Consider the following 26929-nt stretch of genomic DNA (forward strand, 5'->3'; position numbering starts at 1 on the left):
TCCATCCCTTGATATATATCTCTTTTCTCCTCTCTTTCTGTTTTTCTACCTTTACTGTATTTCACTCATGTCATTTTTTTTATTATTTGTGCACATTATATTTCAGCTTCATCCCACTGCTGGTTCCCACTCAAAGGCTCTCTCTTCAGAGACAGAGGCCTTTCTGGACTCGCTATTAAAATGCGTCAGATATTTGAATAGAGCCCACTAATGTCTGTTTAGTATATAATCCACGTCCCCTCCTCCCATATTCCTTGTTATTCTAGTTTAGTGCTGTAATCAAGCAGGGCTTGCCAATAAAGTTTATTGTACGGAGCTAAGTGTCAATATCACACACACACCCAGGGCAGAGAGGTCCCTTTAATTAGAATAGGAGAGAGAAGGCTCTGTGTGTGTGTGTGTGTGTGTGTGTGTGTGTGTGTGTGTGTGTGTATGCATGCCTATGTGTGTTTGTGCATGTGTTTATATGTATGTTTGAATTTTCTTTGTTGGTTTTAATCATCGGAGACGGTAATGCCATTCAACGTTAACCGTGGGCCTGTTCTTTGTAATAGTGACAGTGTGTGTGTGTGAATAAAAAATTTGATGCTGGAAGTAAAAAAAAACAAAACAAAACAAAACATAAATGTGACACCAACATCAAAAAATTTCACTGCTTTTATGAACAAATCAATTCTAGCTTTACATGACTATCGAGCCTAGATGTTTTGAATCCGTGTTGAGTCTGAGCAAACAATAATCCCCGTTATATGAAGTATTGATTAGACCTACTCCCTCACTGTGTGGCTTTATTAAAGGTACAGTAAAGGTCTTTATGATGATGGTATAACCTGACGGGAGAAAAACTTTCACAACTCCTGCCTGCCAGCTCCAAGTGAAAACAGGCACTCTTTTTTATAGCCGAGCCACATTCAAGGTATTTATCAACCCTCTCTATAGTCCTCTGCAGAATATGATGCTGAAAAATGTTGACATTTTCAGCAGCCATCTAATTCAGTGTAAATCATTTTAAATTTCTGTGAGTATAGGAGCCAGTTCCCATTTTTCCTCCCTCTACTGTTTGCTATTTTCCTATTAGGCCACTTACAAACAGCCTGGTTAATATGTAGAATCATATTACTGATATGAATTCTTTGATAAAAGACAATTTGAGCAGGGGCAAAATTGAAAACACCTCCCACTCTTAAACACAGAGTCCCGTGGTAGTGAGGGGCGGGCTCGCAGCCTCAATCAAATAGTAAAACACAAAACCATTTCCCCATTACAATGCAAAGAGATTAAAGACAGATTAAACGTACTGTATGGGAGCTGGGGCCGACCACACGATAGCTGTGTGTTCTGACGAGAAGAGGAGATGATGAGACGGGAGAGGAGAGGAGAGAGGAGAGAAGAAGAGAAGGGAGGCGAAGGGTAAACGCACGGCGCGGTGAGGGAGAGCAGATGGAGGAGTAATTTGCGTGGGATGTGGTAGATGGGGGAAACATGGCTGTGTGTCAGTGCTGAGCGATGCCTCCCGTTCTGAAAGAAATCAATTTAGGGCGGGACGGGGACGCCGTGCATACAATAATTGAATATTACTGCTTACTATCTCCTTCACATGCAGCTACTCTGCTCTGCAACCGTGAACTGTATGGAGAAGTGAATCAGGCGGTGGAGTGGGAGATAGGGGTTAGGGCAAAAATATTGAAGAGGTTCAAGCACTGCACAGATAATAAGTTGATACTCTCTTCAAGTTAGTACATGATTGAGAAGAGGAGGAGCTGAATTGGAGTGTGTGTGTGTGTGTGTGTGTGTGTTTCTACTGTGTATTTGTCTATAAGAGTCTTTGCCGCTGTCTGTCTCTCTCTTCTCTCTCCCTGTACGTCCGTCTGTCTGTCTTGTCTGCTTGTGCGGATCTGGACTCTGACCTATCAGATATGTCAGTTCTGTCTGGGCCACATGGCATGATCAATAATCACAACTGTTAATCAATGAGCTTTTAAATAAGCATCGACCCTGCTTACAAGGTTAGCCTCGTTTATTGGTTTACATTAGGCTAAGTAACACAATCAACTACTCATAAGAGCAGATATGTCTTCAAACGATCAAAAGAGAAGTTGTGTAAGATGTATAATGTGTCCTTTTTGGTATCTCTTCATCAACATGGAATGTGGTTATTTCTCACCATCATGTGAGCTCCCATTCAGTGGTGGGAAAAAAATATGTAAAAAGAACCTACAGTATATGTGTTGGCATATATAATAACACTACAAACAGTGAAACAGTGTTTGCTTTGAGTGTTTTTAATGAAAGTTAATTTTCTGGTTTGCCTGGGTTATTTTTCCAGAATATATTCTGCTAAATTGCCCAGCACTTGATAAAGTCATCTGGAAAACTGCACCACAGAAAGTCTGAATGATACCAAATGTGTTGGGACATTTTCTGTGAATTTTCTGTATTAAAAAAAATAGAACAGAACATAGGTCTCCACCTGTGATTAAACGACAGAAAGTTTTCTATTACTGCAGCTCACAATTAGTCCTGAATTGATTAAATCAAAGTTAATTCAATCTTTAATTTGCACCTTATTTCCACATGATTCCTCTGTACAAACGCTCATTAATTCTTTGAAATGATATTGGACTGCTCTGTTATACTATCATTTAATCATCTCTGAACATAATAATCATCCATATATCATGGCGGATGATCAGGAAACATTTAATTAGGATAATTACTCATTAATCCACCGAAGGAGCTTTTTTGGAAGGTGCCTCGCACATTGTTTGCACTGTTTGTGTGCAGATGAGTGTGTGTATGCATGTGTTTTGCCTACATGTGCGTGCGTGCATGTGTGTGTGTGTACATATGCATGCAGCCTGGTCTCGGTAATATTCGTCACTGTCTGATTTACTGTAGTGAGGTTGCCGTAGCAGGCTGGGATCCACTGCATTTGTCTCCATTTCTTAATGGTATTTCAACAGCTCCTACACCATCGGCCATTTCTCATTTTAATGACTGGAGAAATGACTGTGTGTGTGTGTGTGTGTGTGTGTGTTTGTGTGTGTTTATGCACATATATGTTTTTTTTTTACTCTCAGTAGGATACAAAGATAGAGCAAGGCTACCTGAGCTGCTGCTTTGTAAAGACAAAACAACATCAACAATATTTCTTTGCTTGAGTGGGAGTTCTGATTGATGTGGTAGCGACTGGTGGCTATTGAAGTGACTACTGTTACACTGGTTGACGTGATTGAAATTGGGTTTCTCTTCTACCCTGCTCACACAGATGATCCCCCCCCCCCCCCCCTTCTTCTTACACACACACTCAAACACAGAGATGGTTCCTACAAGATCTGACAATTACAAGAGGGGCTTTTAATCAATCTGGAATGCAGCTCGGAGGGGCGAGTGATGGCAGGGGAGGAGGAAAAGGAGTGATTACTCCCTCTCAATCTTTCTCTCTCTTTCTCTATCGCTCCCTTTCTTCCTCTTCCTCCCTCTGTCGCTCTCTCTTCCTCACTTTTGCTTTTTGTGGTGTCCATGCCCTGTGATTTTAGTCGGAGACTATCTAAACAAACCCTCTCCTCACTTCCCTCTCCTTCGTCTCCTGTTTTTCCCCTCCCTCCTAGCGCTTCATGTTTGACTATTAGTTGACATGCACACAGGGAGCATCGCTCATCTTCCCAATTTCTCCTCCTCTTGCCTCGCTCCCACCCCACCTCACCCCACCCCACCTCACCCCACCCCTCTCCTCCTCCTTCTCACTTCTTTCTCCTGCTCCATGTATAACTATTAGCAGACATGCTCTCAGGGAGTCTGATGAATATTTTAGCAGCCGCAGGGAGGGGCTCCAGTCCTCCTCCTCAGCTTCCAACACAACTAATGGACCAGAGTCAGTGTTTTCCCTCGCACAACTTTACATTGTGCTCTAGGTTACTGCACTACACTTGAGCACACTTGACATTAGACTCTGCTTTGTTTGGTTTGTCCAGGTTGGATCAGACTTGCATTAGTGCTTAGCTGGATTGGGAACACTGGGATTGGTTGGACTGTAGCTGGAGTGTGTAGCACACGTTGAGAGTTGACAGATGGCAGAAGCCAAACATTTTCACAACCTTTTTTTACACCTAAATGTCAAGAGATGGAATAGACTCTTAATGCTCATCACAAAACTTTTTTTTTCCTCAATGATTTACCCACTCTACTTCTATCTTTTGAGGACAACAATAGTTAGACTTCGCTAGAGGCTTAATGTATTAGGTGATATAGTGTAGGAGTATAGTATTAGTGAGTACTGGACGAGGGGGAAAGTGCTTTATCCACTGCAGCCCCTCTAACCCCTAACAAATCAAAACACTTTCACTTTTTTACACATAGACTGTATTTTACATAAAAACTTCACTTTTTTTTACAACAGTTTTCGTATAGAGTTTTGGCTTCGTTCTTTAACACTTTTTGTACTTATACCATTTTTAATTGTTAGCTTTTTATACATGATTTTCCTTTTTTTCCTTTTTCTTTTAATTTTCAGTTGTTTCCATATTGCTACACTCTGAGTCATGATATGCTTTACTTTTGATTTAATGCCATTATAAGGCCATTACTCTATTCCTTCGCACTGACGACATCTGTGGCCGGAGGTGTTATGTTTTCGAGTTGTCCGTCCGTCCCTCCCATTCTCCCATGATTGGATATCTCTGGAATGCCTTGAGGGAATTTCTTCAATTTTTGCACAAATGTCCACTTGGACTCAAGGATGAACTCATTAGAATTTGGTGGTCAAAGGTCAAGGTCACTGTGACCTCATAAAGCATGTTTTTGTCCATAACTCAAGAATTCATACGATAATTATGAGTTTCACACAAATGTGTAATAGGATAAAATGATGAAGTGATGACATTTTATATCCACATTGTCAAAGGTCAGCTTCATTGTAATATCATAATGTTCTGCAAAAACACTTTTCTGGCCATTATACAACACCATAACACAGGAACAGAAGGGGAGATTGTGACCATATTTCACATCTGGTTGGATACTGAATTGATGACACTAATCTTGGGTTCCCACCTTGAAAGTGTGGTGATTGTATAGATCCTCTGTGCTGCCGGGTTGAAGATGTGTGTGAAGTATCCACGTTTAAAAATTCCTACTTCTTTGCAACAACATCCATATCTGAAGCATTGTGAACTGTCATGGCTACAACTTTGTCTTCTATCAGAATCAGCTATATTGGCCAAACACGTGAACACATACAAGAAAAATACATTTGATACCTTTTATTAAATTCCTTCAAAGTCTTCTCTACAAATATTATGAGTCTGAACAGACATGGATGTAAATTGCAATTTGACTGGTTGGCAGAGGCATACAACTGTGAGGCGGTATTTCTAGTTTGACTTGTTTCAAAAAAATTGAAATTGAAAATCTGCATTGACTTGCTGGTGCTTAAGATCTGTAAGTCTCAGCTCTAAATGTATATCATGGTATTTCAACTTTAATTCCAAGGTTTAGTGTGTGACCATTGGGTGTATGATTGTTCCACGTTGGTACGTATCTCTTCAGGCTATTTTCACGTTTCTCAATCACAGTTCTCACAACAGTTTATGCATATCTTGTTGCTTTCACACAAAAACCAAGTGTATATGTACAAATATCTTCAAGTGGCCCAGTGATGCATTGTGTTAACCTCTGATAAACATTGATTACACTGTTTATCTAATAATCTTAATTACTCTCAGACGTATCTATGATTATGGTCCTTGCAAAGTATTTCTGCCAAATGTCAGTAACTCTCAAACATGAATGTTTCATAGGCTTCAGTACTCTGATAGTGCCATGAAAATATTTGATAATAGGAAACACAGAGAGTACGCTGGAGCTCTGACAGTCACTAGAAGCACATTCATGGCCTTTTGTAAAAGTTTCTGTGTGGTACCTGTGTTGTAGCTGAGCTAACGGCTCTACTATGAGAGGCTCTCTGGTGTGTGTGTATGTGTGTCAGTACATAGCAGTAGCCCTGCTGTTTATCATGTTAATGTTACCGTCATCACTCGTCAGCCCTGAATATCTTGTAAAGCCCTGAATATAGCACAGTTAGTTATTGGCAGGTTGTGCGTTGTGTTTACTGCCACAGAAAAGGAATAAATCTTTGGGTTATCTGCACGACGTCAGCTCTCTGTTGTCTCTTATCAGGCTTACTAACGCGACCAGCAGCTCTATGACAGTCAGAAACTGAGGCTACAGTGAACAGTGTTCTGATATTTATACTTGGCAGCATTTCTTTTCTGAGAGTCTAATGTACTGTTAATAAACATTATACATTATCTGACTATTTCCTGCTCTTTAAAATAATTGTTTCTTTCCTCTTCAGTTACAGATATCATGATTTATCATAGATTATTTCTTTGATATATTGTATATCACAGAATCACCTTTGTTGTGATATATCGTTATCATGGGAAGAATATCATGATAGTATCGTACCATGATAGATTTAAATGAAGCCACACTTAACTGGTTCCTCTGTTACCTTACAGAGAGAACCCAGATTGTTGTTGCTGATGGTGCTCAGTTAAGTCCTCTTGCCATCAGAAATTGCCTTGCTACAGGGGTCTTTCCTTGGTCCTTAGCTGTTTACATTATACATAAATAACATAATTCTTCCTAATTTGATACTTCAATGTCCATTTTTTTGCAGATGATACAATTTTATATGGCCCAGGCTCTACCCCAGCCCAGGCCCTGATTTGTCTTCAGTCTGTCTTTGATGTTTTCCAATTCCTTAATCACAGACTAGTTTTAAATGCAGAAAAGACCAAGTACATGGTATTTTCCACCTCCACTGGTGACTCTGACTACCCTGCCATTACAACTTTAAATGGTACCCATATTACTCTTGCTGTCATACAAATACTTGGGAATTTGGCTTGACAGCAGATTATCATTCAAGATTCATATTCAACATTTGACTCAGAAATTAAAAATTCTTCTTGTATAAAATCAAAGGATGTCTGTCTTCTTCTAACTATAAGACTACTGTGCAGTCAACCTTCATGTCTGTCCTTGACTATGGAGATATTCTGTATTGTCATGCTGCTCCATCAACACTTCAGCAGTTAAACCCTGTGTATCGTAGGGCATTATGCTTTATCACAAATGACAAATTTCATACTTATCATTGTTCTCTGTATCATACAGCTGGATTGACTTCCTTACAGTCAAGAGAAAAAAAAAACATCTTATGTTATTCATATATAGAGCTCTACTGTTGAAGCTTCCAAACCCCCTCACATCTCTCATTTAAATCTAGTAACTCCAGTACACCATCCAGTAACTACTTAACCTTAGATATCCCTCATGTATGCACTTATGTTGGCAGAACTGGTTTTAGGTATTATGCACCTTTTAAATGGAATGAACTGCAAACTGCCCTCAAACTTGAGTCTTGCATTCTTCTTGAAGATTTTAAATCTTTATTATCTGATGTTTTTATGATTCTTGTAACTGTTTTTTATTCCTTGTTTACTGTCTGCTGATTGTGTTCTTGTCTTATGAATGTTTCTTGTTCACAGGTCTCTCTTAGAAAAGAGATCTTAAACTCAATGAGACCTCCTGATTAAGAGGATATATTCTGTCATGCTGACATAGTTCCTTTGACATGTGACTGCCTTGACTTAAGCAGTGATAAAGGGGCAGGTTAATTTGGTGGCAGTGATTAACTCATTGATGAAGGGAATAAACTGGCATAGGGATTGCTTCTGATGTTTTGAGAACTGCAAAGGTGCTTCAGAAAATGTGCTTAAATAATTGAGAAAAACTGTAATAACACAACTCTTACCACATGTCCAGCTGTCAGTACAGACCAATGGCTGCGTGACTTAAGACACTGTGTGATGTTATGCACTGTTCATATCTTTCTTCTCACTTGTGTATGTGTGAATATCCTGGACCATTTGTGAGTTTAATGTTTTGAAAAGCACATTTCTGCCACTAAAGGTTCAGTCAAACTGACTCAACATTGTCAGGCAGTATCTTATTATCCTTTAACTTGTCTTTCTCACCGCTTCACTTCCCTTTCTTCCTTTCACACCTTTCGTGTCTTGTCTCTCTGTGTGGTACAATACACGGTGTGTGTACATTTACAGTGTGTGTGTATGTGCACGCTAATCTTTAGATGAGGGGCTGGTGGTTAAATCATGATGCATAGTCCAGGGCTGCTCTGGCCACTGTCATTAATCAGTACAGGGGCGGGGGACGTATCTGCTTTTTATCCATCTCTTAAATCAGTCACTGCAGCTATCGGCAGCCCCCCCCCCACCCTCCCTCCTCCCCTCCTTCTTCTCCCTCCCACCCTGCCCCCCTCCCCCCACGGGCCGCTGATTGAAGTGGCATTGTTTGGGAGACAAGCGGCGCTCAATCAATAGGCAGTCTCACTAAATTACCGTTTGCATGAAAAATGAAGGGCCGCCCAACCTGACTCCATTCAGCTGGGGATGTGCTGTGTGTGCATGAGTGTGTGTGTTGTTGTGTGCAGATTGGTGTGAGAGATAGGAATATGTGGATGGGACGTACTGTAGGGAAGAGGAGTGTGTGTATGTGTGTTTGTCAGGGGACAGAGAAGACAAAGTGGGCAGGTAATAGAAGTAGGATATGCCCCTCCCTCTACTACAGTGTAAAATCTTTGGTAGACCACCTACAGCTGCATAGGGATGCAAGAGAAACAAGAGCTCAAGATTTCCTGGTCATGTATTGATGAAGACTTGTTAAGGATTTCTCCTGTGGGCCTTACGACCCTGACACAGTGACCCTCACCCTTCCCCTTCACCCTTCAACTTTACCTTTCACCCTCACCCCTGACTGACCTGCTCTGTCTACGTTTTTGTTTATCTCCGACCTCTCCACCGCTCTGCTGAGAGGAATCCAGGATGGATAGATCTTTCTGGATTTTTTTATTTGAGTGTGAACACATGTAGAGATCTGCTGTTGAAAGAATGGACTTTCCTGACATGCAGCGTGTGCGTGTTTTTGTATAGATATGGATGGCCAAGGTAGGTTGGAGTGAGGTCCCAGCCTTTCTGCCTGTATGTGCTCCGCCCTGACCTCTGGCTATTAATCATCTCTAGATCTGTGTTTACCCTCAGTTCAGCTCCCCAGCACACAGGCACCTAGAGGGGCAATTAGAGAGGAACTGCCGCCCCAGCGCAGAGGATTGCCCCCCTCTTCTAGTCACACACAGGCACACAAACACACACATAGAGTGAGCTTCTGAGAAGCAGGACTTAGCCGCACCCAGAGAGCTAGCTATAATGTTTTTATTTACTTTAAAAGCATCCTGCTGTTAATACAAGTGGCATATTACAGTGCTGCCATTATATTTGTATGGGAGAGAGTTTGCGCATCTCTTTGTTCAATTGCGTTAGGTGTGTATGCGTGTGCGTACATGTGCGCGTATGTCTCCCACCCCCACAGGGCATACCAAACATGCATTAGTATAAGTTGTGCAGGCTGAGCCTCATCCAGTGTACATATGGTAATGGATGGTGTGTGTGAAACATGTCAGCCACCTCATCGTGTAAAAGCCTTCGTGTACAGGAGGGAGCATAGAGGGCTGGCAGGTAGGCATTAGGCAATATAATGGCCTCTATTTTTACTCCATGGAACACAGTTGAAGAGGCGACGCTTATGAAGCTTTCAAAAAAGCAGACACGCAGGTGGGGAGGGGTGTTATGAGTGGGTAAGTGAGAGAATAAAACTGATTTTCAAATCGCCTGACTGTTGGACCCGTTTGTCTGTGCCAGTGTGTCTGAGAACAAGTGCATACGTGTATTTTTGTTTTGTGTGTGTGTGTGCGCGCACATATCTTGTGTCTGTGTATTAACAAAGCCAATAATGAGCAGTCCAGTGGTGATGTGTAATCCATGTTGTTTTTATTGCTCAGATTGATCAGAGGAGTGGAGAAGAGAGGCTTTTTAATGACCTGCTCTGATCTCTCACCATCTGGATTGTGCTGCTTCTAACTGAAATACTGCCTCGTCCACTTCAGAGCAAAATCAACCTCTGCGATCCTAACCGAACCAAGTATTGATAAGGTCATCATTTAGTCATTTCTTCAAATGAACTTTTCCTTGAACTTTTGTCATTAATTTCAGCACCTACATACATTTCTACACACTCACATACATGTCTGCAGTCAGAAGGAGTGTGCCAGGGTCTTGTGCTGAGTGGATGTAGGCCTGCCCTGGGCCCAGGGAGGTAGTTAATCTCTGTGTGTATGACATGTGTGAGCTCAGGGTATTGTACTGTATGTTTCCCTCTCACTCAGCTGTACTTAATGTAGCCCATAAAGGCTACACAACAATAAGCTACGCCTGGCACTCAGGCCACCATTCTGCACTACACTAGCCCGCTGAGCAGGATAAATGACTCCTATAAACCTGTCACACACATACATACACACACATACTAGAGCGTGCACAGACTATAGAAAGTCATCTCTCTGGCTGTGGAGGATCTGCTGTGGTTCTCAGTGTGTGTGAAGTTTCTTTCAGTCTGCGTGGTGTACGTGGTAATAACTGGAGCGCTGCTCATAAAATCTGAGGACAGAAATATGGACGGAGAAGGCTTCAGGTTATCTGGGGTCCTCACACTCAGAAGATATTAATGGAGGGATAGCATTCATGTGATGGTTTCATTATGCATTTGTGCATCAGTCCCAATTGATGTGATCCCTTTCTATTCCTTCACCCCGGCCCAGTGTTTAATCAGTGGCTGAAGACAGATCCAACTTCCTTAATGTCCTGGACCTCCCTCTGCATCTCACCCAAGAAGACTGATCTACATTAAGAGGGGATAAAATAGCCCCTCCATGTGATGGCTAGCCACAGTGTTCATAAATGAATGCCATTTAAAATCCATAAAACTGTTATTCTGCATAATACCCTATGAATATATGTGTGTATGAGAAGTAGTTAAGCGTCAGTGGGTGTTGTGTGGCTGGCGATAGATGGCCCGGGGATATGTTTAGGTGTATGTGCTGTGTTTGTGTGTGTATGTTTGCATCTCACACTGGGTTTGATATGACACACCACAATTATGAGTCTCTGAGAATGAGAGGATTTTATCTATCATTTTTACAAAAACACCCACTAACCGTCCTGACTGAGTGCATTGTAGTGGGAGCAGTGAAAGAGCTATTAGTCTATTTATGGATCCAGCATGGTGTTTATCAGTCACAGACTGACTGTGGCACAGACAGCATCATCTGGCCCCTCATGTTGCTTTTAATGATTTTCCTGTTAAAGATGTTAGTGTCATGTTGCTCTTGTTATTTTCACCGTTGTCCTGGCAACCACAGATGAAAACGGTGCATACAGGTTTAGTGGCACCCAACTTGATTTTGATAAAAATGGAAATGTGATGTAAATCCGAATATTTATTCTTTCACTTAAAAAGAAGAAAATGAAAAAGGCTAAACACATTATCTCTGTATTTTTATGTCTTGCCTATTTTGGCACCAGCCATGGTATTCATAAATAAACCACATAGATAATAGTCGTCGACGAGAAATCCATTTTCATTCTTGATATTTATTCAAGCAGTTCTCTCCCATGTTTATACAATCCAGAGTATTAAAAGATTGATTCAATTTTATGTTTTGGAATAAAATGCAAACAAAAACAGATGCTTGTGTCTTTCTTTCCCCTCTCTGAGCTGAGAAGGTATTGTGGTTTATGTAAACCATAGAGCTCTGAGCTCTATTCTGGTCCTGGAGCTTCCCAGAAAGAAAGAGAAGGCAGAGATGGTGAAGGTAGACCGCTACGCTATACAGCAGGAATACTGTGTGGGTGAGAGCAGAAGGCTTAAAGACGTTGTCTGTCTGAGGCTTGGTACAGCTGGTATAATATGACCTGATTTTAGTTACTATAATAGGTTTGTGTACCAACCTACAGCCCAACCTACTGGATAGACTATTAATTTAGTTGGAATAGCTTGAAGCCAGAATCTTAAACCTGTGTTATGCCAAATTTAAATATTAGTTTCTGAAGAAGTAAAACATCAAGACTTTCATTCAATTATTGCCTTTTGCAGTGTTGTGGCGGGACTCATGACATGACTGTTAGAAACTGTTCTTCAGATTGTTTTTTTCTCTCTGAAAGATTGGTGAATTGTGGATAATCTGTGCATTGGATCTTAGCCTCACAAAGTTTGCAGTCTTTCGAATTTCCAAACCATAAAATGGCAAACAGACAGACATGAGACCACTTTCTATTTTAGTTCATGTCTGCGGTGAAATTAAGGATATACATTTTCATTAATCAAATCTTCTCAAACTTGCTCGCTTGCAAGTAAAGTTCAAACATTAAACCGCAAGAAAAAAAAGTTAATTATAGTCATATCTTTTTCTGTGTAGGTTGACTTGCGGTATTACACATTCCCCTCAAGATCAGGTGACAACAGTGGTGGCTTGATTGTCATGGCCTTTCTTGGGTGATCTGCTTTGTTTATCATCTGCCATCTGTCTGTCTGCCTATAGGGTTTGCCTGGTTGACAGAGCTACCACCTGTAACACAACTCTGGCCTCTCTTAAATTGTGTGATTAGTTGTAAAGTTGCCAATCTCACTTTCCCAATCATTGTTTCCATTTTATATTGTAGAAGCTATACTATAATACTACTAAATCTAATATTCAGAGCAGTTCACCACCATGTTCCCATTTTTTAGGTTTTGTACTGTAATTGTGTCTAGTTTAGTGTTAAATACTAACTTACACTGGGGAGTGAAGCAGGTTTAGCTTCCTTCTTTCACACTTACGTACTGCTTTGCATAAACACAGAGATTAATTACTGTCTATTGTAAACTACCTGAGTGTATTTTCTCAGGTAGTTTTTTAAAAAAAGTGTTTTTGATTGGACACCACCAACAGTTTATTTCTTAGTAGTATTGTAATTAATGTATTTATTCAATTATATCGGTCTGTTATCATCCATTCAATAAATTACTTTATAATCAGTTCCATCTGCAATGTTACTTATCTTTTTGACACAATATATTGCCATATCATCTTTTTGTCCCGCCTCATAGTGCATACACAGAGTCAGACTAATTACTGAACACTAATTAATGGCATATTGTCTGTGTTTTGTGTTGCTCTATGCTCATCTGTGGGACGGGCATGAGGGCGTCCGTACTGAGTATTGGGGGAGGGGAGCTACAAAAGGTGGGATGGGTTGATTTTACATGGGTGCAGATATGCAGGGGGGAGTGGCAGCCAGACAAGGGGGTATTCAAAGCATCCTTCATGTAATTTAAATGCAATTATGCATTCCCCCACCCTGTTCCTCCACGGCTTACGGTGCTGAAGTGAATAACATGGGCGTATCTTCATCTAGTCCTGCCCAGGGAACTAGTGTTTCTGTCCGGACCCGCCTGTCTGAAAGCCTGGCTCCTGCCTCGGCTCCAGTCACCTGCTCCTCTTATTATTGGACATTATTCCACTGGCAGAGCGGAAAGGAAGAGAGGAGGGGAACTTTAATAGCACACCTGAATGGAGGGTGTCATATAATCAATGCATACAGGCCTGCATTACAGGCTGTCACTGAGACTCCATCACATACCAGCAGAGAGGAGGAGGGAGAATGGGATATTAACTCTTGTGAAAGGAGGGACGGGTATCGCTGGCCTGAAATTAAATGGCTTGCTCGAAAGGAGATGAGGCCAGAAATAAGGCACTCGTTGGAGTTCGGTGTACGTGTTTTGCACAATATTTGCCTCTCTGCTCCTGAACCTGTGGCCTCTGATTTGCTCTTTGTCTCACTCTCTTTCTTTCTGTTACCTCTCAGTGTGTTTTCAACACATTTTCAGCGATGCATTGATACAATCATAGAAATCGACTTCCAGTTGTTTCCATACATCTGACATCTAGTTAAAACTTCCTCAAACAGAACTTCCCTTAAGAAGTTTTCTGTTTTTATGCTTGTGTGTGTGTATGTGTGTGTGTGTGTGTGTGTGTGTGTGTGTATTCAACTGCTGTCGTCAGCAGACTGTAATCCCTCTGAGCCTTCCCTGTTTATGTGTGTGTGTGTGTGTGTGTGTTTGTGTTAGTCCATTTTTTCCTGGTTTGGAAAATGCCGGACTGCATGTTTATGTGTGTCTGTGGGTGTGTATGAGAGATGTTCAGCGGAATGCCCTTTGATACAGAGAGAGCTTTAGAAATGCAATTTCCTTCCTTTCTGTGTATGCGTGTATTCATGTTGGGTTTATTAGAATATGAAAGTGTTGCGCCGCGGTGCCAGGGTTAGCCTCTCCCTCCGTCCGCTCCCTCGCTTTCCCCTTTCGCTCGTTCTTTGGCCTCCGTAGTCTCTCTGGCTGGCTCATGCATTAGAGATGAGGGGCTGCAGAGAAGAGGGAGACCAGCGCCAGGGGAGACCAACAGCTTACACCAGGAAGCTCACCATTATAAACAGGATCAACACGCCTCACATATCAGACACTTTCAAGTCTGTGTGTGTGTGTGAGTGGGTAGGTCGGAGGCGATGTAGTAGTTACAAATAGATGAGTGTGTGTTTTTAAGTTTTTATGTGCTCTTTTTTTTTTGTAAGACTGTCTTACTTTTTTACTTCTGAACCTGGTTTAAGAGGACATCATCAACACCGAACAGTGGATATGAGATTGCATGATGACCGAATGAAAGGGAAGGAGTGTAGAGTTGCAAGTGGAGCACTAGAGCAGAGACAGTAGGCCCTTGGTGGATGAGTCCCAGTCAACAGGATTTTGGGTTAATTAGAGAAAAGAAGCTTTTCTGTTCAGCAAAATGCTTGTTCTCTCCAAACTGTACTTCCAAGTCCCATTTACAGTACAATATGTGTGGGCTTGTATATGTAGGCTACACACAAATCAGAGTTCTTTCTCTGTGCTCTTTTCCCTCTCCATGTCTCTCTCTTTACTCACTCGCTTACTGTAACTTTTGTGTTTGCTCCCTGTTCATTGAGCTGTTTGACAATGCAGGGCGAAGAGTTGAGTCTCTGTTCTTGGTAGGTGCTCCAGACAGAGGGGCCACTTGTTCAGGGTCTTCCCCCTGGAGAGGACAGGGGGAGAGCAGGGACAAAAAGGGAGGCTGACCCCTGGGACTGGTTCTCTGTTTACTCATCAGCAGGCTGGGATGAGGTCAGCTTTGGTGCAGAGGCAAAGATCTGCACGGGGGCACAGCCTGGATATGGAGGAGACAAAATCACCTTCCTTCTGTTGCCATCCTGTTGTGTTTTATAATGCTGATATTTGATTGTCACTGTATACCTGGACTTTTTGGTTTATTAAATCTAGTTATCTAGTCCATCTGTAGATTTGGCGTTAGGGGCAATCAAGGCAACTTGTTAATGATCCACAATATAGTCGATCCATTTCTGATTCTTTGTTTATTTTAAACCAATTCTGTCTAGATTTGTCAGCTGTCAAAAACATTACATTTTTCTAAGACATGGTGGTGTGTTTCTAACACAGCCATCAGTTTTAATAAAATCTACACTGAATGTGTGTTTCAATGAGTGATATGAGCGCAATGACTTTGGGTAAAAAAATGACTAATTTGCTTCAGTATTGCTACAGCATTTCTCAGGTGAATCATGTGTGTAAAGTATGCTGTAATTTATGAATTTTGTTCATGTTAGAGGTGAAGAAAAGCTGCCAATCATGTTCATATCTCAGACATTGAAGCAGGAATCAGTATGATTTTAGGGACTATGGTCTTATCTTTTTATAAAAACATCAAGTGCTGCACATCGTTAAACTCAACCTGTCCAGCTCTCCATAGTAACTTCCTCTCTCAGATTCTCTCAGAAATCACGTTTCTTTTTCTAATTGCTGACCTCTCGTAGTCAGTATGGGGTGGTCCCTACATTGTCCCCACCCCACTGGGCAGGGGCTAATGTTCTCGAGGCCCCAATCCAGACAGGGGCACTCCTCTGGCCTCTGACCCCAGCCTCCCCCTCCCTCACCTGGGTCAGGCCGCAGAGGACAGGGCTTGGGAGAAGATTAATGGAACTCACTTCTGGTGCAGGTGTGTGTGTGTGTGCATCACAGAGCAAGAGAGAGGAAATGCAAACAGGCCAGTAAGTGTGACAGACACTCTGTATACTGGACTGGAAACGGGAACATTGTTCATATTTAATTTTGATCACATGTGTTTAAGTTTCAATGCTTCAAATTACATTTTTGACCAAAATTAGACACATCTAAATTGACGTTTTTAGGTTATCTCTTAATGTGTTACAGTGAATAGTGATTTTGTCAATTACTAATCAGATTTTTAAGCCACTTTATTCATGTGATATCTGTCTTCTTGAGGTAACAAGTATAACCCTTATTTAGCAGGTGATTATGCAGCCCCACGTGGCACAAACCTCTCTCTCTCCTTTCTCTCTCTCTCTCTCTCTCTCTCTCTCTCTCTCTCCTCCTGTGTGTGAAGAGTGCTGTTTCAGCAAGGTCTTCTGTTCATTCTCAAGGTGTCCTCCGCGCCGGCTCTTTTCTGAAGGCCCTTTTAATGGATTGGCCTGATATACCTTCCAAATGGAGCACTTTGAGCGTTAATTCGCTTTCTGATAAAGATCCCCCCTTTTTACCTTCCCTTTCTATAAGTCTTCTCCCCGATATGAAGTACACAAGGAAGGGCAGATGAGCACAAAATCCTCTCTCTGTGTCAGGCCGGGTGGGAAAATGGACTAGGGTGAAAAAGAATCAATTGGATCCCCATTCATGTGTTAGTAGGGTGGAATGAGGAGAGTGTATTGTGGAGAATGGTTGGAGGTTGTCTCTCTACCCCCTCCTCTGCCTCCACAGACTGGCCCAGTGTCTGGGGGGGGAAATTGGAGCCTTTCTGCCGGCTTTGTGGCGACAGCAGGGGTTATCGCCGGGATCTGGCCATTGGCAGGTATAGCTGTCAAAGCTGTCACTACCTCTGAACTCAGGAGCATGCCTGCACACATACAGTACATGCACACACACGCGCACGGGCAGGAGCATACTTAGACTCCGCACAGGCACATACAGCACACAAACAAATGAAAACATGCACGCATACAAGACATGCAAACACCATCAAAATTATGGAAGTATGCTATATAAGATAACAACAACCTATTACCGCTCCAAAGCTCATTCAATCTGTTAACCCTCGGTGTGACGGCGTCCCACGCTGCATTTTGGCTGTTCCCGAGGGAGCACAATGGAGGTGGTTTGACCTGTTTGCCCACTCAAGTGTGACATTATTGTGCCGTATTCGCAGCCGGACTTGAAAACTTCTTTTGCTCAAACTACAAATTAAACATCATGTCTCTACACAAGTGCTTACATGGTCAGATTCTTATGAATAACTTCCCACCCGCCTTCATTACCCGTCTCTGCCGGAAAGTGCTCTATGTCTACTGGCCCTCTGATGCAATGTGGTGAGCTCGAAGCCTCTGGCTCTTCAAACAGTTTCTCGTGCGCTCAATTATTTATTTATTTTGTCTGTCATTGACTGAGCGGGAGCAGCGCTCTGAGCGGTTTGTGTTTCTTTGTTCATCACTGGAAATAGAGAGTTGGAATAAAGCCCCTTTTCTTGTCGTCTTAGTTGGTAGTTTATTTGTTTGATCGGTTCACTATATTGTGCCGTTGTGTGTGTGTATGTGTGTGTGTGTGTGTGTGTGTGTGTGTGTGTGTGAGGGAGAGAGAGAGAGCTGAGAGCAGCTCTCCCACCCAGAGAGAAAGAAATAGAGAGAGTAAATTCATGTTTACAGTGTCGTCCCAGTGGATGAGGGCTCCCTGCAGTTCAGCCCAATTATGAGCGCAGAAATTAAAGCAGCCCAAAACATATGCACATCTTGGCTCTGGAGAGGTGGAGAAAGAGAGAGCAGGAAGAGTGGAGGAAGAGGGCAAAAAGTGCAGAGCACAGGACCCAGTGGGCTCTCACTTGGACCATTTGGCAAACACACTAATTAATACGCTCACACACACACACGCGCGTGCGCTTTGTCACATTTTTCAGCGAGTTGACTCAATTCAAATAATTCCTTTTCCATTTGTTTCATTATTAAGTGCATTTTGACTTCTTCATTATCATATTTGTACTCTGTCAAACACACCAGCATTGGGCTCATTTGTGAAGGAGTTTATTCTGTCTTCTCTCCTCCCCCCCTCCCTCTCTCCCTTCTTCATGGCCAGGTCCTCCCCTCTCTCCCCTCAGTGAGACAGTGAAAGACAGAGACAGAGAGCAAATCCAACAGCATGTTTGATGCATTTTTAAACAGCTCTGGACTTTTTCAAGTTTCCAGCCAACAGAACATCTCATCTGCTATAATTTAATCAGCGGGTGGAATCACACTGCATATTTAAGCAACATTAAATATCTCCCGTTCTCCCTCTCCGGCCACTTAACTGAGAATAGAAAAAAAGGATTTTATTTTATTTCCTGCGTATTTCCCCCCATTTACACTCTTTCATCTGGTACTTAAAAGAGGCAGTGATTTGTCAAGTAATTACCATCTCTTTTGGAAAGAGAGAATGTTCAAGTGCTGTTAGGAGAGTCGTGGTTGTTCTGGCATGCAGGGTAGAAAGCTGCAGAAGGACTTTAAAAGCACTGTGCATGCACAGAGGTCAGAAAGCTGCTTTTAAACACTATATCCAAGCTGTTCAAAGTATAAAAGAGTTAAATCGTAATGTAAATCTAGTGTTATTTATTCTCTATTAAATGATCCACGTGTGGAATCACAGCGGTAATCTGATTATTTGTGAACTGTGAGTCCACCCTTTCTGGTGTTTGTGTATGTGTGTGTATGTGTGTGTTTGCAGAGGGCTTTGTTGGGGAGGCTTTCCCATTTTGCCCATCACAGCTTTTTTCTGTAACATAAATATAAAAAATGAATATTTATCAGCGGTCCAGGGCTGTGTGCTGTGGGATAGGGAGAGTGGAGAGTAGGCTGTCTGTGTGGATGAGGGGAGGACCAGGGGAATTGATTTTTGACCAAATGTGTTTTGGATTTAATTCAGCTGCTGCATTTTTCTCCGCTACTCTATTTGCATAGAAATCATTTGAGGTGAGTGACTTTTAGAGGACAGCCAAGTTGCGAGAGGCTTCGGTCCTTCTTTGTGCGTCCAGGAGTGAGTGTGTATGTCTGTGTGCATATGTATACAATAAATGCATGTTTGTTTTTGCATGAACACATGCTTGTATGAGTTTTCTGTGGGCTCTAACTGTGCTATTACATGTGCTGTCGCCCATGTGAAGGCAGCACTCTGCTTAGACTAGCACTCTGACTCCCCCCCCCCACACACACACATGCACACACACACATCAGATCCTCACAGTTCCCTCTTACACTCTCTGTGGCTCTGAAGGGGAGCATTCTGATGACAGTCAATAGCCCAGACAGCAGAGCTCTGTCAATATTTAGACAGTACTATAGTGTTGTAAAATGAACCAATACACAACGGATGAGGCTCCTCACTGGATTAATGATGCCTGACTGACTGGCTGCTGCAGACGCAAGTGGAGATGAAGATGTTATTTACCCCTTTCTCTCTCCCTCTCTCTCTCTCTCTCTCTCTCTCTCTCTCTCAGCTCCTCTCTGTTTCTTCCCCTCTGTCTCTCTGTCTCTCTCCTCTCTCTCTCACACCTTCCTTCATTTGGAAGCTGCTCTTGTGTAGTTTTGCGCTGATCGATAAGTCTATGTTCAGTTAAAGAGGAATCTGATTCCAATAGAATAACGCCGGGCTTTGTTCACTTCACATTTGTGCCTCTCAACACCGTTTCAGCTTCACCAAGAGTGCTGTTTGTACAGTAATACACTGAAGAGTGTTATAGTTGTGCTGCTTTGGATCTGCTGATATTGATCCCAAAGTGTCTTCAACGCACATCATGAGGAACACAGTTAATGTCTTGAACACTCACAATAACAATTTTGATTTTCTTCTTACCAAGCCACCATCACCTCAAAGTCACTTTTTGGTTTGTGTCCCCCTTTTGCTCTGGTGACGCAGCGTCGGCCCTTGTGTGACTTCTTCCAAATGGTCATTAGAATCACCACGCTGCCATTGACTGTAATGGAATGTGACGATTAGCGCTCTTGTCGCTGGGCTAATGGGCCTGACTCTTCTGTTGGGGCCTGTTGGAGGTGCATTGTGGGATAGCCTAAATGATAGCTGGCACACAGCGGATGGGTGTGAAGACAAGGCTAAGCGCCTCCCCTCTTCTTTAACCATCTCCTGTATTTTCCCTTATTTCTCATGGAAGGGTACAGAGAACAAAAAAAAAAAACACTGTTTCTAAATGTCAACTCCTTCTTGTGGCCAGTGGGATTGTGCTCTAAATGGTGTGTTAGAGAGGTGGATGGGACTAAAATATAGCCCCGAGGGGGACTCTTAAGCACAGCTCTTCACAGACAAAAAAAAAAATGTCCAGGACTGAAACAGTGCAGTCTTTATCTGTACACAGATATATCAGACGGGGAAAAGGTTAACAGGAACAATACTGAGAACTGTGTCAAATATGTTTGGGAAAAAGTCTGAGCCCTGCACTTTGGATGCTGTTGTGACTGGAAGCGCTTTCACTCCTCCTTCTGTCTCTTATTTTTTAAACTGACAATTTCCCATCTTCAAATACAAACAGAACTGAGAACAACTGTAACATAGTTGGTTTTTGAATGTCTCCCAATCTCCCCAAAGTCATGCAGTTCTTTGGTTGGCTTCAGCACCTCTTTACAGTGGTGGTTGGGCCTCTGCCCCACTACTATCTCCCAGCTCCACACGCCAGCTTCACTGGAACAGATTAAATGAACACAATGATTCTTTAATCAGATAACCCACGCTCCGAATAGATTAACCTTCCTTAACGCAGGTCCTCTTCCCTCTCTCTTGGTCTCCTCTCTTCCTTCCTCCTCAACCAGAGAGAGAATGGAGGTCCACAAACTTTAATCTTCATTACCTGCTTTGATTTCTCTGCTAAAGGAAGAAATGCATAATTTACATCCTTTGAAGTAGCTCCACTATTACTGACAACATGTTACCTTTAATCTTAAGAGCCCCGGAACATTAAATATTTAGTCATTTACCGAACAAAGGAGGACTGAGGCGATGCCTTCCTACCTCTTTGACTTTTACTGTCATGTGCACTCAATGTCCCCAGTAAGAAGCAATTAATTTTGGGGGGAGAAACAGCTTTTACTGAAGTGCAGGTAACTTTAAGTTGTTTTCACACTTTTACCTTGTTATTTTATCCTGCTGAGAAGAGAGAGCTTTAAAGTAAAGTGCTACCGTTAGCAGAACTCGGTACGGGTGACCGGAAGGCTAACAAGTTAGCGTCAGTCTGTCTCTCTCTCTGTCTGTCTGATTTGTCACTTTTAGGCCCATCCTGTTCAGTTTGGTCTGTCCTTCCGGTATTAGAGGATTTGGTGGTAATACCTCTGATCCATGCTGATAATTTCTTTTTCTTCCTGTTGTCCCATAAAGTTACACATAATCCACATTGGGGTGACTGTGCCACATGCGCAAAAGTGGTTGTTTTTATTGTTGTCAGTCAAGGAGTGCTTGTGTGTTTATATCTATATGACAGCTGAGGTCTGTATCATGAAACATGACACATTGGCCGTCCTGGATAACCTGTATCATGAAGCCGGCTATCAACTAGCTCAGTCAACTCTGGCGCGTTCATGTCAAAGAGGCAAGGTTGTTAATTATGAGCGACATCATCAGAACCATGAATGAAGCACTACGTATGATATGAGATGAAACAGTGATAACAAGGACCTGCGGAAAACTTTTTTTTAGGGCCAGCAAAAAGTCATATTCAACGTGAAATGTAAATGATAGCCTGTAATCATACAAGAGGATGTAGAAACACTAGAAATAATTTCAACATATTAAAAGTAGGCTAAGGTTTAAAATACATTTAGGAATTATTATATATGACTTAGTATAGAGGGAGTATTTTTTGCTATTTAGCTGGATGATGAAGAAAACTTTCTGAATATGTCGTATAAAAAACTTAAAAGTTATGCCAGACTGTTTCTGCTACCGAAGCAAAGAGTGGAAAAGTATTTAATGACTGATGAGATCTATCTGACCCAAATGTTGCATTTATAATCATGGGAGCCAGTTAACAGTGTGTGGATTATTTTTTTTAATAAAAGACAAGCTTTCATTTTTATTTACAATTATCATGACACAGTTGTCTCATGTTATTCTGAGCTGCAGTGATGGAATTATCCACACTTTCAGCTATCAGTCTGGGGATAAAATCAACTTTGCACAATTAAAATGCAGCTAAAATCATCAGTCTGTGTTTGGTGTCGTAAATAGGGATGTCAGTTTAGGTTAATTTTGCTTTTGACAGACTGACACCCATTGACTGGTAACTAACTGGGTAACTTTAAAGAAAAGTTGTGAATCTTTTGTTTGTGGGAGCTGTCCAGCAGTCAGTGGTCAGAGCTAGCTTGACTGCCCTGGTAAGCTTGACTTTTAGCTCATCATTCTTCTCCTCAAAGTGTTTTTCAGTGTGTTTAGTCACAGTAGCTCTCAACATAACGTATTTGGGCTTGAGGTACGAATATAAATAAGCTGTTTTTGGAATAATAATGTTACTTTTTGAATATAACTTACAAAATAGAAGAGTAACATACTCACACACTCTCCTGCCAGGCTCTTTGAAGTGGTCAAAAATAATTTTCTTTGGCAGATAGAATTTATACGACTGACTGTTGTCTTTTTGAGCTCCTTATCATCTGTGACAGTGGTATTTGGCAGCTTGACATATTCTGTTTCTTCAGTAGAGATGTCAGAAGATGCTTTGGACTCGTTTTCACTTGTCATGAATTTTTTTCCTCCATAGCAGAAAAAAACGTTACATGAGCCTCCAGAAACTCCTGCAGGTTAAACTGGACTAACGAAAACACTTCTATGGCTGACTGACTCTAACACACTCACTATAAACAGACTTTAAGACAATCGCTAGCCTAGCAACATTAATGCTACAAACAACCCATAATGCAACACTTCATGTAGGAGTCTAGGGTTACACAGGCACTTTATCCATTCATAAAGAATATCTGATGTTGTGAACACGTAGTTGTCTAGCCATTAGTGGAATGTGTATGCAGATTAATTTATAGACTGACATGTGTAACCGATCAAAAATATTCTCGGTGGTTAACCAATTAACGGTTAACTGTTGACATCCCTAGTTGTTTGATTTTGTTAGAGGTTTTGTTAGAAGCTCTGTTTTAAAACCAGAGTGGAAATAGAAAGCCTGGAACAATAAAATGTTTCTACTTAACTATAAAAATATATATTGCTCTTTTTTACTTTTAACTTTATTGTTAACTCAGGACTTTTGTCCATGTTGGGATCCTGTAGTAATGATGATTTTTTTTCCCAGTGATCTGATTGGTCAGTTGTCAGGGTGTTGACATGTTGTGATCAGATCCTCTGTAGTTAACCGGCTCCGAAGCAGGTTAGCTGTTAAGCATGAGTTACCATAGCGATTTATCCCAGTTAAAAGTGAACCAGCTTCATGATACCAGAAAACCTGAGCTAAGCCCAAAGATAACTGGCTAACCTACTAATCTCACTTTGCGATACAGGCCCCTGGCGTGTGCATGCATAAGTGTGTGTGTGTTTGTCCTCAAATGTCCCCTGCTGTAATGGTATGTTTGTAGGTGTGTGTGCCATACCTAGGTCTCTTCCAGAAAGTGTACTCCTTCTTCTTCATCTTCATGGGCTTAACCTGAGTGAGTGAATGAGTAAGTGAGTGAGATGAAGGTTTTTCTTTTTCATTCTTAAGCATTTCATCATTTCAGCACTTTCAGGTAGTCACAAACAATCAGTAATTAATTAATAAATAGAAAACTCTGATTTTTAAGGAAATATTTTTTACTGTTTTGTTTTTTTTAGCTTGCAGTGAATGGTGGATTATTTGATAGCCCTCTTCATCTTCCTCTTCTTCTTTACAGTGAAACAGAGTAACTACACTAACAGTTTGTTTTCCAATTCCTCGTTGGGCTCTCTGAAGGAAAATTAGACAATTACCCAGACTCATAATGTTGTTCCACCCTCCAACTCCTCCCCTCCCCCCTTCCCTCTTTCCTCATCTCCTCCCCCTCTCCGCCTTTTATGATTAATTACTCTGTGAACATCATATGCCGGCTGAACAGAAACATAAGTGTGGGACTGCGTAATTGTGTGTCTCTGTTAATGAGTGTTACACGCTTACAGTAGTTGCTCACTCCCTGTCTGTTGTCTTTCTCCCTCCCTCTTGCACATGTATAGACAAAACATGTGTATTTTCGAGTATATACGCACACACAGGCGCACACACAGGCCTGGGGTTTAGATTACCATAGTAATAGCCGCTGAGTAGCTTAGGGCTTGTGACTGATGGTCTTAGGGAGCACCTCTGTCTGCCACTTGGTCAGTGAAATTAATATCCACTCCAATCTAAGACGGGCTCCAAGCCTGAAGTTGCTGGTAGGAATGGCGAGCTGTAGCCCAAGGCTAAGATCTACCTAACTTCCCCTCTGAGCCCTGAGCTCCAGCACGCACTGGAGACACTGCTGTGACTCAAGTAGGCTCACCTCCTTCTCTCACTGTCTTTCATTTATTTGCATCCCTCCCTCGCTTGCTCGATCTTTCAAACATCTCCATGAGGGCCTGCAGGGATAGAAATGTTCTATTGATCAGAATAAACAGTGGAATAATCTTTAGTAATCAGCCCAGGCCCAGGCTTTATTAACAATTGATGTGGTCGGAGAGGAGATCAAGAGAAGTGCGGCTAAGATGGGCTGCTGTGTGTGTTTATGTGCATATGTTAATTTGAACAAGATGGAGTATGTTTTTTTTTGTGTGTGTTTTCTTTTGTGTGTGCTCAGATCTTTGTGTGTCTTGACAATTCAGTCACCCAGTCCATCTCCATCTGTAGGGCCTTCTCTCTGGGCCCCATAAATTATTAAACACTTGCTCTCCTGGAGCCAGCCCTGCACTCTGTGCCTTTTGAAATACAGGATGTACACAACTACTCATATGGAAAGCTATAGTCCAACGTATGCATGCACACATACTAAGGTATAAACATTTACAACATACAACCAATCAAACTGGAAAAAGCTGGACACTTGTGGGAGTATCTGAAAGCCTTGACAGCTTATTTTGGCATTTCTGTCACTTTGGCATTGTATTTGAACTTGACCTATCACCAACTCATTTTTCAGTATCAAGCCTTTTGTCTTTTGTTGCTCAGAGCACATCACTGTTTGTCTCATTGTTAAGTGTGTATGTGTGTTTGTGTGCGGGCCTCTGTGCAGCCACCCCTGGGCAGGGCATTTTTCTCCTTTCAATACAGCATTGATTTCCTGTATGACTTCATCAGACTAATACCCGCCTTGCCTCCTTTTTTTACACACACACACACACACAGACAAACACACACACACACACACAGATGCCCATAATGCCAGCGTTTCCTCCCAGCAATCAGTCAAGGCAGCTTGTCTTTGGATCAATGGTTTCTATGAACAGACTTCAACACTGGAAATAGGAAAATGGACCATTCAGAAAACCTGAACATATAACATAATGAGCAGTTAGGCTGTCACTCCGCGGAGAGCACCGTGAAGAAAACATAACACATCTGGATTTCCTTTTGCATTATATGTCTCCTCGTGGGACATTATTTGTGTTGCTTTGGCCTGTTTGTAATCTCTCTCGGCATGATATCAAAGAAGCCTACATAATCTCCCTAGATATTTCACCGCAAAGACCTCTAACAAGACAGATTCCACCCAAAATAACATATGACAACACAGAGCTATAAAGCATGGAAGGGGATTGGGGAAAAAATGAACTCACCATAAACCTTTGTTGTATGTCTACAAAGCCAATACCAATGGGAGGTAATGGCCACTGGATCAAGGATTTTTGGGCTTAAAATGTGGATCGTCTGTTTATTAACCTCACAAACGCATACCCATATGGCATGTATGCACACATGCATAGCCAGTAATACTTCCCACTCTGATAGCACAACCCATACTCTGCTGTGATAATACACTCAGTGATCCCTATCAGCCGTACATGAAGTGTCAGACAGAAAAGAAAAAAAGGGGGGGGGGGGGGGGGGGGTCGGTCTGAGGGAGAAAGCTAGTTATCCTTATGCTAACATGCAGATTAGAGCCCTGCCGGGTTCACATGTAATTGAAGTGGGGCGCTTATCAGTAGAGTCAATGAAGAATATAACTTCCCCAACATTGCAGGATGTTATGAATAGAAGGAATATCTTAAAAAATGTGTTGGAATTGCACAGGCAGGTACAAGGAATATGTCTGTGGAGTATGTGTCAGGGCATGTGCAGTATATGTGTGTATGTGTGTGCATCTGAGTGTGCCTGGGGATGCTGTGTATTACCTGACAGTGATGTAAAGGTGAATGTAAGCTGGAAGAACTCAGGTAGAGAGGCAAGCAGTGTCAGGTGTCAGGAGTTATGAAGCAGAGGGATACTCTGTATTTTTGGCTCCCCCAGGCTTAGAGTGACAGGATACAGTGTCATGGTGTTATCACGATGTTTGTTTCAAGGCTCCATGTTATTATAGCAGGCATTGAGGGAACACTTGTAGGATCAGATACAAAAGCCCCTTCAGGAATAACACTCATTTCTCTGCCTCTCTGATCTCTGTTTGTACACAATTCTTAGATGTGTTTTCTCCCACAGTCACTTGCGTCTCCCTTTTCAGACACTTTTCCTCCCTATTTATGTCTGCCTTTCTTTTTTAGCTCAGTCTGCCTCTTTATCAGCAGCATAGCACCCTCAAGTCAGTCCATATTTGGGAGTGTCTCCACTTTTAAGGTTATTTTATCAAACTCAAAAAGGCCAACAAGGAGGGAGAGAAAATGGAAAAAGCAAAGAAAAACAACTACACACTTTGTAGCCCAT

General features: G+C 41.9%; 1 protein-coding gene across 2 annotated transcripts in view; it reads left to right on the top strand.

The window, feature by feature from the left end:
* The window catches only part of wwox (WW domain containing oxidoreductase), a 139384-nt gene that overhangs the window by 60312 nt on the left and 52143 nt on the right, over positions 1-26929 (top strand). Inside the window, exon 9 of one of the 2 annotated variants that reach the window (XM_044356137.1) lies at positions 10739-11663. The exons of the other annotated variant lie outside the window; for it this stretch is intronic. Within the exon in view, the coding sequence (XP_044212072.1) occupies positions 10739-10756 (18 nt within the window). The 3' untranslated portion in view covers positions 10757-11663. Of the gene's footprint in view, positions 1-10738; positions 11664-26929 lie in introns of those variants that run through there. 2 annotated transcript variants of the gene reach the window in all.

Source organism: Thunnus albacares, chromosome 7 (assembly GCF_914725855.1).
Source record: "Thunnus albacares chromosome 7, fThuAlb1.1, whole genome shotgun sequence".
Taxonomy (NCBI): Eukaryota; Metazoa; Chordata; class Actinopteri; order Scombriformes; family Scombridae; genus Thunnus; species Thunnus albacares.